This window comes from Artemia franciscana, chromosome 8 (genome assembly GCF_032884065.1).
Source record: "Artemia franciscana chromosome 8, ASM3288406v1, whole genome shotgun sequence".
In the NCBI taxonomy this organism is placed as follows: domain Eukaryota; kingdom Metazoa; phylum Arthropoda; class Branchiopoda; order Anostraca; family Artemiidae; genus Artemia; species Artemia franciscana.
The window spans coordinates 32,408,317-32,425,053 of NC_088870.1; the positions used below are offsets into that span (position 1 = coordinate 32,408,317).

The following is a 16,737-nucleotide window of genomic DNA, read 5'->3' on the forward strand; positions in this document are numbered from 1 at the left end:
TCTCTAAAACTCTTTCAGGAATCCTTTGTTTTTGTTAAAAGAGCAGTTTTTTCTTCTACTCCTGCTCATTTATTCATTTTAGGTTCTTTTGTCTTCAGGAGGGAGTTAAGCCTATGAGAAATTTGATGAAATTTTAATTTCTTAATTTTTGTTTTTCCCTTTGATTCCTCTGTTATTTCCCCTTCTCTTAGATTTTATTTCTTAATTTCCTGCGAGTTGTTTTTGTGTAAGGGCGTTAAGGATATTATTTATTGAGTAAACTGTGAGAAGGTGAAAATTTCAATGTAATGTCCTAAAAAAAATTTTTAAGTTACTTCCTTTCGACAAAATTGTCTGATACCCTAGAGTCTTGCCTATGTTCCTATGACAATTTGTTTTTTTCTTATCTTTTTATATCATATCTAATTTATATCTATATAAATTAGATAATATAATTGATTTAATCTATGTATATAATTAAATGATTAATCTAATCTATACATAATTTATATCATATTTTTCCAGATATTTCTACCTTTCTGGTATTTCTGTAGATACCAGATATCTTCTACCTATATCATATCTACCTTTCGACAAAAATTGTCCGATACCCTAGAGTCTCACCTAGATTCCTATGACAACTTGTTTTTTTATATTTTTATATCATATCTAGATTCCTGCTCACTCCAATTGTGTTCAGGGGAAAAAACATTTAGGGCAAAGGACCTTGAGAAACAGTGTTGTTCATCTTTTTAAAAAAAAACGCAGTTATATGTTCTCTCTAAAAGGTTTGGTTTTGTCAAAGGAATCTGTTAAGTCCATTAAACAGTCCAATAATTGGTCTCCATTATAAGTCCAATATTGGACTCAATATTGGTCCATTATAAGTCCAATAATTGGCCTCGCAATATTTGCCTCCCAAATTAAGCCATTGTGCGGAGAGCAAGAGATAGTATCATTATCTTTTAATGTGTCTGGCGAAACTCTATAACAAGCTCAATTTATGATTCTAAATTAGATTTTAATTCCTTTTTTATTTTTTCATTTCTTGCTTTTTGTCTCCTTTTTTCTTTTACAGGCGTGTTGATGTTAGCTCTAGTGCAGCGACGAAGATGAAACAATTAGCAGAAAAGCATTATAGGCAGGCAGCTGATTCGTTTCTGGATATGGATTTTTTGGCTAAATACCTTGCCGTTCAGCTGGAGCGATGCGATCTTATCCTTTGTGGTGCAGGTTTGTCTACCTTTTTACAAGGATATGAATTTAATCTTATCCTCTGTGGGGAATCTTATCCTTTGTGACGCAGGTTTGTCTACCTTTTTACAAAGACATGAATTTAATAAATTTTATGCAGCAAGTACTGTAGCCAGGTACCAAGGGTGCAGGATGGGGCGTAAAAAGAGGTTGCGGACCACCCCAGGTGGCAGTTTCTAGGGGATGGCACTGACGAGAGAGGAAGAGAACTAAAAGAACCGAGTGTCACCTTTAGGTATTTTACGACCACGAAAGATCGAACTCCTATTTGTGAAAACATCAAAACTACCGTTGGAAACGTTGCGGGACCGTGTGGTCTGGATTAATAAGTGAAAAATACTAATCCCAATCCCAATACAACTCTAGAGTTTGAAGTTGAAGGACCATCGAATCTTGAGGACCTGAAGGATGCTGGTCAATGGCCTAGATAAATCATAGTAGTGGTAGATGGCCTATGTGGTAGATGATAGATGGCCTATAATGCTGGGCAATGGCCTAGATAAATCATAGCATTGGTAGATGCAGCATCCTTCAGGTCCTCAAGATTCGACGGTCCTTCAACTTCAAATTCCAGAGTTGTATTGGGATTGGGATCAGCATTTTCCACTTCTTAACAAAAATTATTCGTTCAGCAAAGACTGATCGACGGCACATAGTAACTAGATGTTTAAAAAAGCGTTTAACAAAACTGCCTTGTGAGAAGAATCGCGAATTGAAGCTAATTCAGGAATGGTTACTTTCATTTCAGTTAACTAACGTTACTAACAACTCACTTCAGCACTAAGTCGCCTGAAGCCAAAGCTACGCACGCTCCTCCTCCATTCCAGTCTGTTCAAAGCCTTCCTCTTTACACCCTCTCAAGAAGTTCCCATTTCACTTAAATCTTTCCGTACAACATCCTCCCCTTATTCTGGGGTGACCTGCTTTTTGTTTTGCCCTAGACGGTTGTCCAACAAGGACAATCTTGGGCAATCTATTATCCTTCTACTACAGAACGTGTCCTAGCCACCTCGATCTTTCCCTCATTATAGCCCTTGAAAGAGGGATTGACCCATATTTTTCGTACAGTTTACTGTTTGAGATATGATCAGTCAGTCGGATACCCAAAACAATCCATCGTAATTTCTGTGGAAAATATTTAGCAAATCGTCCTCCATTCTTCGGAGCGCCCACGCTCCAGAACCATACTTGACCACTGTCATCACTATAGCTTCCTATATTCTAATCTTGGTTCACAGACTTTTTTTTATTTTTCCAAACTTTTTTCAACTCTGGAAAAACACCCTGAGCCTTCGCTATTCTACTTTTAGCATCTTCACTGTTCCCATCGTCTTTACTAATAATCCAACCTAGGTAAGTGAAGCTGCCCACTTGATCGATTTTTTTTTTACCCAACATCACCTCTTTACCTTAACTTATTCCTTTGCTGTGCTCCTTAGGGCAAAATCCAACAAAATAGGCCATATCACCTTTCAAATAATCTTAATAGTAAAAGCTTGTTGTGAAAACAAATTAATAGGATTTTCGGAAAAGAGTATGAAACCTCTCGACTATAGTTCAGTTCGAAATGAAAGTTGCACCATCGGAATAAACTGCACCATTGCACCATTGGATCAAAATCCTTTATAAAAAGAATTACAGTTCCCCACCTTGAACAACGAGGAAAATAACTCTTTTGTATGGGAAACATTAGATGCCCCCCCTTTTCGCTTCCCCCGCCCCGGAGGGAGGGGATTCAAATCTCCAAGATTTACTCGAGAACCCTATACTGTATTAATCTTAGAGATAACATGCTAAAATGCGCAAACACTTTTAAGATTGAGCTGTAAACGTTGACATTGAAGCTTTTAGATAAAGTAATGAGTAGAAAGAAGAAAAAACAATACGCTCTGACTACGTCTCTTTAAGAGTAGAAGATAAAAATAAGTTGTTAATCACTGAAAAGAGAGAGACTATTTTTGGCACATTTTTTATCTAGGAGAATGAGGGCTTAAGACCAACATTTTGGTTGATCAAACTACTTTAAATTATATGTATAAATAAAAAAAAATTATTTGGACATTATTTTTTATGTTTTTGAATGGAATGAAATAGGAGGAAAGGAAAATTTTGACAAAAGGTGTCCTTTAAAAATTTTAAAATTAAATTGAAAATGACAAATTTGATGACTGTAAGAATTGTTTTTTTTTTCTGTAATCTTGATCATTGTCACGGTTTCTTTTTTGCTGCTGTTAGTGCTTTGGCAAATAAAAATCATACCAAAATATATATCGTTTCCAGTAAATTGCAAATGACATTCAGTCCTTTTGCCTGGGGGGGGGCAGAGACTGGTAGTCTCACTGTTATGTAGCTCTTAATTTTATTAAATAAATATTAAGTTTTTTCAACTGAAAGTAAGGGGCAACATTAAAATTTAAAATGAACAGAAATTATTACGTATATGAAGGGGGTTGCCCCTACTCAACATTTCGTTCTTTAGGCTAAAGTCTTATGCTTAACGTTTGTGTTTCAGGAGTCATTCTTAAAGGATTGGGACACAATTCAAATTTTTAAAATAATTTTTTAAATAATCTTTTTTAAATAATACCAGGAAAATTTACCCCACCTCCACGGAAAAACCCCTCCTCCCCAGGGATTTATCGTCTAGACAGTTCAATCCCGGTGAAAATTTACTTAATTTAATTTAATTTCTGATCATTTTTTAAAACAGGAAAATTGACCCCACCTCCATGGAAAAACCCCTCCTCCCCAGGGATTTATCGTCTAGACAGTTCAATCGCGGTGAAAATTTACTTAATTTAATTTAATTTCTGATCATTTTTTAAATAATGACAGGAAAATTGACCCCACCTCCACGGAAAAACCCCTCCTCCCCAGGGATTTATCGTCTAGACAGTTCAATCCCGGTGAAAATTTACTTAATTTAATTTAATTTCTGATCATTTTTTAGATAATGCCAGGAAAATTGACCCCACCTCCACGGAAAAACCCCTCCTCCCCAGGGATTTATCGTCTAGACAGTTCAATCCCGGTGAAAATTTACTTAATTTAATTTCTGATCATTTTTTAAATAATACCAGGAAAATTGACCCCACCTCCACGGAAAAACCCCTCCTCCCCAGGGATTTATCGTCTAGACAGTTCAATCCCGGTGAAAATTTACTTAATTTAATTTAATTTCTGATCATTTTTTAAATAATGCCAGGAAAATTGACCCCACCTCCACGGAAAAACCCCTCCTCCCCAGGGATTTATCGTCTAGACAGTTCAATCCCGGTGAAAATATACTTAATTTAATTTAATTTCTGATCATTTTTTAAATAATGCCAGGAAAATTGACCCCACCTCCACGGAAAAACCCCTCCTCCCCAGGGATTTATCGTCTAGACAGTTCAATCCCGGTGAAAATTTACTTAATTTAATTGAATTTCTGATCATTTTTTAAATAATGCCAGGAAAATTGACCCCACCTCCACGGAAAAACCCCTCCTCCCCAGGGATTTATCGTCTAGACAGTTCAATCCCGGTGAAAATTTACTTAATTTAATTTAATTTCTGATCATTTTTTAAATAATGCCAGGAAAATTGACCCCACCTCCACGGAAAAACCCCTCCTCCCCAGGGATTTATCGTCTAGACAGTTCAATCCCGGTGAAAATTTACCCCGGGTAATTACTCATAACCACTCTGCGCGTAAAATTTAGACGGAAAAGAGAAAGCGAGACATGTAAAAACAATTTTGTATAAAAATTCTCTTCACTCCCTGGAAAATTCCCCTGTGGAAAAACCTCCATCAGAAAATTTTTCCTTCCCCTCCCCCACCCGAAAATGTATGCATGCATCCCCATAACAAACACTATGCGTAAGCAATGGGCGAATTTTATAACTTTAAGACTTTTCCCCTGGGGATGTGTGGGGGGAGGGTCATGTTATACCCAAAAGCATAGTTATTGGGCCTTTTGACTATGATGAACAAAATGGCTATCTCAAAATTTTGATCGGACGATTTTGGGAAAAAAGGTGGCGGGGGAGGTGGCCTAGTTGCCCTCCAACGTTTTGGCCACGTAAAAAGAGCACTAGAACTTTTAATTTCCGTTCGAATGAGCCCTATTCCATCACTGGTTCGGTACGATCACCCCTGAAAACAAACAAACAAATAAACACACATCCGTGATCTTTCTTCTGGCAAAAAAAAATTGCAAAATTTCACATTCTGCAGATAGAATCTTGAAACCTATACCGTAGGGTTCTCTGGTACGCTGGATCTTATGGTGTGATTTTCATTAAGATCAGTTGACTTTTAGGGGGGTGGTTCGAAGATCAGGAAAACTTTCTCAGCCCCGTAACCTTTGATTGGCAAGTCTAAACCTAATGAAATTTATATATTTGGAATCATAGCAGCATAGAAAGGCGATTCATTTAACATATATGTTGGTATCAAAAACTGTTTTTTTTAAATCCGTTTTTTAGAGTTTCGGTTACTATTGAGCCCGGTCGCTCCTTACTTACAGTTTGTTACCACGAACTGTTAGAACCGCAGTTTTCTCAGATTTTCTTTTGGTCGTTGTTACATATATGAGGGAGTTGCCTCCTCCTCAGTTCCTTGCTCTTTACGCTAAAGTGTTTGTGAATTTGTATAAAGCTTGTTATTCTAATTAAACGGTCCTTGTGTGTCAGGAATCACTCTTAAATAATTGGAATAAAAAGATAAACATTAGTGTAAATAGTGAGGTACTGTAAAAGGGCAACCCCCTCATATAAGTAATAATTTCTGTTCGTTTTAAGTTTTAATGTTGTTCCTTACTTTCAGTTGGAAAAAGATAGTATTTTTTATTTAATAACAACCACAAACCGAAGACATGCAATATCTTGGGTTTACTATCACATAAAAATCATAGTTAAGAAGCTGCTTAAGATAATATTAAAACCTAAGATTGGCCGAAAAATAACACAACAAACTATTGCTTATATTGGCCATTATTTTACAAAATTCGAACTTTAGCGTTAAGAGTGAGGCACTGACGATTGGAAGAAACTCCCTCAAATACGTAATATGAGGGGTTTGCCCCCTCGTCAATACCTCACTCTTTACGCTAAAGTTCGAATGTTGTTCCAATTCTTTAAGAATGCCCCCTGAATTCCAAAAGCCGTTTAATTAAAATAAATTGTTCTAATGCAATTACTAAAATACTTTAGCATAAAGAGCGAGATATTGGCGAGGGGACGAACTCCCTCATATACTTAATGATTTCTGTTCGTTTTAAGTTTTAATGTTGCTCCTTATTTTCAGTTGAAAAAACGTGTTTTTTTTATTTAATTTCTAATTGTTTTTTAAATAATGCTGGAAAATCCAGCGCCCCTTCATGGAAATTCTCTTCCCCATGAAAAGATCCTCCCAAGTTAGCCTCTTCCCCGACCCTCCCACCAGAAAAATCCCGCCTGAACATGTCTGTATACTTCGCAATAACCAATACTATATGTAAACAATGGGCAAAGTTCATAACTTGCAACTCTTCCCTCAGGGACTGTGGGGGTATTTTTTCGCCCTCAAAGACATAGTTATTAGATTTTTCGGCTATGTTGAACAAAATGGCTATCTCAAAATTTCTTTTTTTTTTAAATAAAGCAAATTTTCTCAAGCTCGTAATTTTTGGATGGGTAGAACTAAACTTGATGAAACTTATATATTCAAAATCAACATAAAAATCCAATTCTTTTGGTATATCTATGTGCATCAAAATTTTGTTTTTTAGAGTTTTGGTTACTGTTGAGTCGGGTCACTCCTTACTTACTGTTCGTTACCACGAGCTGTTTGAAACCAAGAATAGCATTGTGATATTACTTAGTTGTAATGTCATTAATGTAATGATGAATAAAAATGTAGTTCGTCTTATCTGCTACCCAGATTGTGTATTTTTATACTCGAAAATTCAAAATTGTCCACCTTCGAAATTCACACAAGTTACATTAGGTCTCATATTCAGGAGCCCTAGAATCAGGCCTGGGTTTACCAATAGGCCCACTAGGCCTAGGCCTAGAGACACAAAATGCCAGGGGGTGCAAAAAATTATCACTGACTGATTTTCTTTTCTTAACAAAAATCGAACTGTTGTAGTTAATAGTCAAAGTGCAAGATGCACTCCGCTGCCTATTCACAGAAAAGTGATTTTAAAACAACACAGGAATTCCGTGGCCAGGTTTAAACTGCCAGATGTCTTCCAGAAATGGCAGCTGATACATCTGTATCACCTCTCTTTTTTATCAATTTTGGCTCATCAGTTGCAATCTATTCAGTGCTTCTCCTATCTCCGAAGTTTTGACGATTTCTCCAAAAGTCTCGCGAAAATGGAGTGGCAAAGACGCTTGGGCCTTGGAGTGTCAGAGCTTTAACTCTGGCCCAGCCAAGAATGCAAAAGAGGCTTTTTCTTTACAGCAAAATTATCAAATTTTATTTACCAAATTATTTACCAAAATTATCAAGTTAACAATTATTTACTAAAATTACCAAAACAGCGAAATTAGCCAGATCCTTAATTCCAACTGCATGAGATGCAATAGAGCACTTGCTAGTGAATTTTGATAATCATTGACCTCTCTTTTTTATAAAAATGATTGTGATTTGTTTCTACATATATGGATGGCAAGAAATGTTTGCTAGTGAAAACAATGCATTTGATTTTGCTGTCCAGAGTTTTCACCAGCGATGTTTTACCCTGCAGAGTTCTCAAAGCAATGTGCCTTTAAAACTCGATTTGATTGACTCGATATCCAATAAACTATGTGAATCTCATTGTGCCACACGCATAACTGGCAGAAGAGGGTGAGTAGCTATCCCCCTGGAGCTAAAAGAATTGTAAAATATTTTATGTATATTTTTAAAAGGAATTTTATAAGAAATATTTTTAATTCATCATCTTTTTTTGTGAAAGACAATGGGATTCTAATAATTCAAGAAATTTGAATGGGTTTTCCGCAGGTAAATTATTAAAACAATTCGAAAAAATACGCAAAACCTAGTTATAACAACTAAAAAAAGTTAAATCTAATCCTTCTCTCTTTTTCTTCTGTTTTCCCGAATAGAAATCTTTCTCTCGCTCTGACTCTGTCTGTCTGTCTGTCGTTCTTTCTCTTCTTTACTTATGCTCACTTAATATACAAATTTTTGTATAGATGAAGATCACCGGCTCAAACAAGCACGTGCTGCCATCTCCTGTTACTTTAGTTGTCACTCTGTGCTGCACAAGATGTCGCAAATGTATTTTGTAGCGCTTGGTTCGGGAGAATCCACCGAAGATCAAGACAAAGACGAAGCTGACGTTGTCCTTCGAAGTTTTTTGAAAAATTTATTAAAAACTCTTCTTCAAACCATACAGCTGCATCTGCAGCAATCGAAGAAAACAAAAAAGTAAGTTCTTCTTTCTCTTTATTTAGTGAAGCTACGGATATTAGGAAAAAAGTTTGGAAATTTAACAAAAAACCCTTTATCTTCTTAAAGTTTGGGTACAGTTCAAACGTAATTAATTGACTTGTATTGTCGAAAAGAAAACAATTTATTGTTGTTGTTGTTGGTGTAATTGAATGGAACTTCCAGAATTTCTTCTCTATGCTCCAGGATCATTTTTCTGTTTTTTATTCAACCTAGAAAAACCAAAAAAAAAAAAAAAAAAAAAAAAAAAAAAAAAAAAAAAAAAAAATCAATTCTAGATGTTTTGCATTGATCCACCATTCTTCACGATCATGCTTCGTCGTACTGATTAATTTACTACACACAAACTAACAATTAGTCTAATACCCTGTCAAAAATCATAAAATATCAACTTTACCAATTATAAATACAAGATTTATAATAGTAAAAAATTCAGAAAGTGTACAAAACCTGTCCTACCGTCCTTAGGAAATCCCTCATTGTACATTGTAGGGGAAATCCCTCAAGGAAACAGTGTTCTTAATTAATTGAAGAATAAATTACATAGAAGAAAATTATCAAAAGACTTTTCGACATTTTTGGGTTTTGTTGGCAATTTCAAGGCATTATTGTAATCCAATTTGGATAGTTATTTTTAAGTATTGAATACCAGTTCAATATTAATGGCATAACACTAGCACTTAAACAAATCTTAAAATACAGTAGGTTTTCTCATCTTTTATTTAAAGAAAGTCTGCACCCATTGGAAAAGGGAGTTTTGCGATGAACTTCCTATTACAGTTTTGATATGACATAGATAATCACATTCTATATGTATAATGACATATATAACATATATAAATATAATTTACTTTTATGGTCCAGGTACTTTTTGGAACAAAGCTCTTAACTGAAAGAAAATAAATCCATGTCAGAGAAATTAGTAAAAGAAGATTTGCGAATTTTTGAGTTTCACTGGCAATTTCTCGGTATTATTCTTATTTTTTGGGAATTATTTTTTTAGCTGAGTTTATTATTTTTGAGGGCCTCAAGTAGAGCAAAGCTTTGGGTGTAATAATGCTCCTACGTGGGAGGAGGGTTTGGTATTTCGGACTGTAACTGTCCTCGTGATTTATGACACTCCCTTTTGTGTAACAGTTCATGTTCATGTCTGCCTGGTTTCTGAATTCTACCTCAACATACCCTGCTCGCGAAACGGCTTTTATTCCTAGGTGTCTCTATTTAAAATTGTTTCAATGATCTCTTCAAATTTCAAAGAAAAGCACTTCTCTTTCATGGACAGCATCACACATCATCTATTTTTTTGTAATTAAAACTCAAATAACCTAATTCTTCGTGTTTGGTTTAATGGTATCTTTTTATTCCCGCTGAGTAATTGACTTGATTTTCTATTATATTAATGTAAAAAAAAAAAAAAAAATATCCACCGAAAAAGTTTTTTCATGAAAAGGGTAAGAGCAACATTAAACAAGCGGAAATAAAGTCAAATAATAATTCAAGCTTAAAATGAACATAAATCACTGAATTAAAATGAAATGAACATCAATAATTAAACGAAACCCAAAATAAGCAGATATTACTATAAATAGTCAAGTCAAACTTCAAACGAACAGAAACTTCCATCAGGAGGAGTATGGCCAACTCACTCCCCTCTCCAGAGCCTTCTAGAAACCAGAACTTGTATTTATGCTTCAGTACCTTTATTCAGTTCTGATTGTGTTCAGCACCTTCCTCATCATTCTCTGAAGGTTTCAACCTAGTATCCTTAGCTGCTCCTGAGATGTAGTAGATACGCCCTTTTGAGAATGCTTGTTTTGAATTATCTCAACATGCACTGAAATGTTCAATTTTGTGGCTTTAGCCATCCTTGAATTATTGCAGGTACGCTATTTTGACAACATGTCTTCTAATTTAGTTGAACACGTCCTGAAAGTTTCAACTGAATACCTTTAGCCGTTCCTGATATTTTGCAGATGTGCCCCTTTGGCCACATGGATGCACATTATTTATTTTGATTTTGTTTACCATCTTCCTCACTTTTAATTGAAAGTCTTAACACAATACCCTTAGAAGTTTCTAAGATATTGCAGATATTCCCTTTTAACAACCTTGATACACAAAGTGTCTTATGATTTAATTCACAGCACCCTCCTCAGCATTTCCATAAAGCTCCAGCTTAATACCCTTAGAAGTTCCTAAGATAGTGCAGATATGTCCTTTTGACATTATTTATTTTGATTTTGTTTACCACCTTCCTCACTTTTAATTGAAAGTCTTAACACAATACCCTTAGAAGTTTCTAAGATATTGCAGATATTCCCTTTTAACAACCTTGATACACAAAGTGTCTTATGATTTAATTCAATATCCCCCTCAACTTTCCATGACCGACCCAACTTAACACGCCCAGTTGCAATAGAGTTATTGCATATATGCCATTTTTATAACCGTCATGCACTTGATGTTTTTTTATTTAGTTCAATATCCCTTTCAATATTCCCTGAAATTTCAAACTGAATACCCTCAGCCATTTCTGAGATATTGCAAAAGTTCCTATTTCACGATCTTGACACACATAATGTCTTTTGATTTTATGGAGCACCCTTCTCAGCATTTCCATAAAGCTCCAGCTTAATACCCTTAGAAGGTCCTGAGATAGTGCAGATATGTCCTTTTGACATTATTTATTTTGAGCACCCTTCTCAGCATTTCCATAAAGCTCCAGCTTAATACCCTTAGAAGTTCCTGAGATAGTGCAGATACGTCCTTTTGACATTATTTATTTTGAGCACCCTTCTCAGCATTTCCATAAAGCTCCAGCTTAATACCCTTAGAAGGTCCTGAGATAGTGCAGATATGTCCTTTTGACAACCTGGCTGCACACAGTATCTTGTGATTTAGTTAAATATCACCCTATCCCCTCAAAGTTTCAAATTCGTATCCTTAGTGTTTGAGCAGTTGTTCCTGAGATGTTGCAGACACGCTCTGTTGACATGCTGAAAGCATAGAGTGTGTTCAAGATTTATCTGAACATGCGTTAAAGGTCTTAACTTAATATGTTTAGAGAGAGAGAGAGAGAGAGAGAGAGAGAGAGATCGGTATATTTAAAAACTATCGTAGCATAGAGCTAAATTCAATTTTTTCACAAAAATCATACATTTAAACAAAAATCACACACTACAACTCAGCATTAAAAACTGATGTGAAAAAAGGCACAAATGAGTTTGCGTATCGATTGGTTCGTACTTTAGGGGGTACAAGTTTATTTCGTAATCGAGTTCGGCTATTGGGAGGGGCTGGTTTGGGTAGTAGTGATCGGTGGCTCTTATTGGCTAGGATGAATTTTCCAAATTGGCGAATAAGGTGTTCCAGCCGGACTATAAGTGGAGATAAATTTAATTTAGCGAGGGCTTGATCGTAGGGTATGCCACGGTCTCGGAGTATAATCCTTGTTGCTCTTTTCTGGACGCACTCTATGTCGCGTAATAGGTACGCTGTGCGGATAGCAGATGGACCCCACACCGGGCACGCGTACTCGAGCAACGGGCGAACATAACACGTGTAGGCATGGAGAAGGCTTTTAGTATCACACCCAAAACGCCTCATTTTGGTAAGTGTCTGAAGGCTTGCATTAGCCTAGTGGACGGTTAAATTAATATGGGCACTGAAACTACAGTCACTAGTGAAAGTTACTCCTAAGATTTTTATTTCGTTCACAATCGGGAAAGGGACTAGAGGCATATCTATATTCCGCTTCAGAGGGTTGAAACGAATTATCTTCGACTTGGCTACGTTAATGGTAAGATCATGACTTGAGCATTCGGTCTTTAGCTGATCCTGAAATGTTGTAGATACGCAATTTTCATACCATGGATGCACATAGTTTCTTTAGATATTGTTCAACATCCCCCTCAACATACTCTGAAAGATTCAATTAAATACCCTTAGCCGGTCCTGATAAATTGCAGATGGGCCTTTTTAACCACTTCGATGCATATAGTGTCTTTCGATTTGGTTCGATATTTTCTGAAAATTCCGTTAAATTTTCGAATTGATATCCTTAGTTCCTTCAGAGACATTGCAAATACGCGGTTTTGACAACTAGGATGAAGATAATGTCTTTTGATGTAGTTCAGCATTCCCTAAAAGTGAGCCGTTCCTGAGATACTGACCGCCTGGATGCACGTAGTCTCTTTTGATTTACTTCAACATCCAGTCACCATGCCCTGAAATATTTCAACTTAATGCTCTTTGCTGTTATTTAGATACCACAGATAAACCCTTTTGACAACCAGGATGATCATACTGTCTTTTGATTTAGTTCAACATCCCTTACAATATGCCCTGAAAGTTTGTAATAGTCCTAGGTGTTTCTGAGATTTTGAACAGACTTATTATAATGTGGATGCACACCGTGTCTTTTCATTTAGTTGTACACCCCCCACAACGTTTCCTGAAAGTTTCAAGTTAATACCTTTAGCTGCTCCTGAGCAAATTTGCTTTAGCTGCTCCTGAGCAATTTGTTCATCATGTGTATATGGTTATATTTATATAATTATATCCTTAATACAATTATGCATATAAATTTGTTATTATATTATGTTTATATTATTTTCTCTTTATATTTCTTAGACATATCCCCTGAAAGAACTGGGAGGGAGGGGTTCTCTTGTTTGCCATATTGTTATGTGGCGTAGTTTCTTCACCTTCCTTACATCCTTTTTTTTTTTTTTTTTTTTGAAGAATAGATTCCCATACTGATTCAATTTCTTTTTGACAAACAACAAAATAATAGTAGTGAGATGTGGAGATCAAAGTTTTGTTTGAAAAACGAAAGACAGAGTTTCTTAAGAGCAAATTTAATTGGAATCAAAATTATATCATGGTCAGTAAATTAATATTCTTGGAGGTTCCCGTTCTTTTTTTTTCCGATGATCATCCAAAATTTACTTTTCTTTTTCTTACTATCAAATTTGGGATTTCCAAGCGGAGAACACGTTCAATTTCAGCAGTAAGTGACTGAAGCTGGAGTAAAGCTAAAACCAAGGTTGAGTTCACGGTAAGTGAGGGGTGGCGGTGGCGCGTTATAATTCTCTGTCTGACCCTTCCCTACCTAACACATAAATATTTCTATAAAAAGCTGTAAAAAGACTAAGTCAGCTAGTATGATGACTCATACATAAATAATAACGTTAAAAGTAAATGTGTTTTCTTGGTTTTGTTTAAGCTTGAAAATTTACGCAGAAATGAAAGCAGTTTGTATATAAAAGAATTTATATTATGGATGAAAACAGTTTATATATAAAGAAGTTACAGGAAGTTTATCTGATAATTATAGCCGCGGGCCCAGCCGTTATTTTATAGTTAAGCAATACTTTTTCTGTAGCAGAATTCCGTTTAATTTAGCCCCCCCCCCTCCCCTAATTACAAAATTTTTGGCCTAAACCTGACTGAAGTTCAAATCTAATTAGATGTATTGCGTTTATTTTGTTCATTAAACCTTACAATATGTGTATGAAATAAAACCCAGGCGAGTCCATGGGACAATTTTTTTAATGTTTTTCCAAAGTCTTGAAAAAATGGAGATTTATTTGTTCTCTGTACGTATTTATATAATTTGTTCTTTTTATATTTTTTTTGAAAATTCCCTGAAGTAAGTGCATGAGTTCGTGCTTGATTATACCCTTACCTTTTTATTTGTAAGGCCTCTGAACTTGATGCAAATACACTAAAAGAAGTTTATCAGGTTCCTTTGAAAGTTTTAAGTATTTTATGATTTTTTCATTGTTCCCAAAATTTTGAAAAATTCAAGACTTTTTTGTTTTTCTTTACATTTTCCATAATTTGCAATTGCATAATTTGCATTATTTTATATATTTCTTAGAAACCCCTCCCCCTTGAAATAATTTTACGCGTTGGGCCTAATCATAGCCCTATTTTTCTATTTGCAGGGTCTCTGAAGTTGACGTCACTAGGCTTAAAGAAGTTTATCAGGTCCTTTTGAAAGTGGATCAAAAGCCCCCTTTCTTAGAATTTCTGCAGAGCTTTGATTTGGCTTTCCAGAAAGCTTTTGAACTGATGAGTTCTACTAATATCATATAAAAAAAAATGAATAATATAACTGGTGTAGATTTCTTGATCATTTTATATTACGTGTGTATATTAATAAATTAATAATTAAATGTTATGCATTTATTGAGGCGCAAAGTTTTTTTTTAAAGTTCCCTTAGTTTTATGTTTAGTTCTATGTTATCCACATTAGTTTTGCCAGAAGAATGACGCATGGACAGATGATAGATAGACTTATCTATCAACAAATGAACTGACATCATTTTTATACAATCCTAATGCCAGATTTGCCTCTCACTCACTCGAACTAACTGTCTTGGCTTTATAATTAGGCATGGCTTGATGACCACAGCTACTTGATTTTAATTAAGTTGCATTGAAGTAAAATAAATCTATACGAAAATTAGCAGAAAAAGTACAGTGTAATTATTGCAAGGTTTTTACAAGAAGTCAGTATAGTTGTTTTTATCAATTCAATTAGTATTTCAATAAATAATTAGGATTCAGCTAGCAATTAGTGATATTAATAAGAGATTACTAGTCATAAATCAATTAGTATTAACCAATTGACTGATTTCTAGCAATTCAGTTGGTAGGCTATAAGTATAATATTCACTTCATAATCATTAATTAACTAGTAATTAAGGTTAGTTGTTTAGAAACGCCTCAGTTTCTGACTGTTGAAACAACTTTCTAGATTAATTTCACCTTCTTTACCTTTAACTTCTTAGAGCAGTGGTTACCAACCTTTTCTACTAAATCTAACTTGAAATTTTTTTTTAACAAAAATTTAAAGATATATTGCAAGTTACTGTTATAGGTCAGAAAACAATCATTAAATCTAACTTGGATACATATTTTTTTTTCGTAATTTAAATGGACGAGAACATTTTGCATTGTTATTTTTTTGAATAATTTATTAAGAACTATTACTAGTTCTGGGGACAACTTTTTTCTTTGAAGTATATTGTAACTCTTTTTAAAATAAGCCTAAAGATCCTTTCAAAATAAGCCTAAAGCCTCTTAAAAATAAGTCTTTGTAACTACCAATTACAACATTCATCGTATTTTATACGAAGATGCAGTTTTTGTCAAACACTTTATTTTAAATGTTGTTTATTGTTAATTATATGAGACAATATATGAAGTAGTTTCTTTTATAATGAGTCATGAAACAGCTCTCTATGATATTCTAGTGCTCTGTAAGCAGTGGGAGAAAAATAGGACACTGATGATAAAAACAAGTGATCCCATTCAAAAAAATGATTTTTCTTGTTATTCCAGCCAAGGGATATTCCTTGTTTTTAAAGGCAAGGTTCTCTAAGTTATATATAAATAGTACCAAAGAATTATATTTTGCGTATCTACTGCTACCACTAACGAATCTGCAGGATCATTTAAATGGACGAGAACATTTTGCATTGTTATTTTTTTGAATAATTTATCATAATCGTGTATGTACAGAAAACTTAATGCTTCTCAATGAGTCCTTGAGCTTAGATATGTGAGCGGAGCTTTTTAAATATGGACCAAATGATGTATCATAGAGCCTTAAATTTGAAGATGCATCGAGTTTATTTCTATGTTTATTCTTGGTTAATACATAGGATAGCAATACCCTTTCAGAAGCACTGGGCTCTTTATTCTTAGGCTCTTTAGGCTCTTTATTATTATAGGCTCTGGAAAGGAATCAGACACTTAAGGGCTTTATCACCAATGCTTTTATATTCTTTCCTTGTTCGGGCCCAGAACTCATAATATTTAAATGTTTAAACTCAAAATCCAGAGTAGCATCTTTCAAAATATCAATTAATGCCTCTTTATCTGAGATTGGCAAGTTGATTGCTTGCTCAAAAAGCAGTTTGATCAAAGGGATTTGAAGTTGTTAAAATAGAGTTGTTGCTGGAAGAATGTGAAAAAATTGGGCTAATGAGTCCTACTACTATCATATCAAAAGCAGCTTTCATAATTAATTCAGGTCTTTAATTATATTGTATACTATGCATGTA

At 34.8% G+C, this 16,737-nt stretch overlaps 1 protein-coding gene across 2 annotated transcripts in view; it reads left to right on the forward strand.

Moving 5' to 3' along the window:
• LOC136030307 (erythroid differentiation-related factor 1-like) overlaps window positions 1–14,846 on the forward strand; it is a 76,808-nt gene extending 61,962 nt beyond the window's left edge. For both annotated transcript variants that reach the window (XM_065709199.1, XM_065709200.1), the window contains exons 11-13: window positions 1,058–1,212; window positions 8,404–8,638; window positions 14,611–14,846. In XM_065709199.1, the coding sequence (XP_065565271.1) occupies window positions 1,058–1,212; window positions 8,404–8,638; window positions 14,611–14,761 (541 nt within the window). In that variant the 3' untranslated portion in view covers window positions 14,762–14,846. The remainder of the gene's footprint in view (window positions 1–1,057; window positions 1,213–8,403; window positions 8,639–14,610) is intronic.
• Window positions 14,847–16,737: the final 1,891 nt, after the last annotated feature.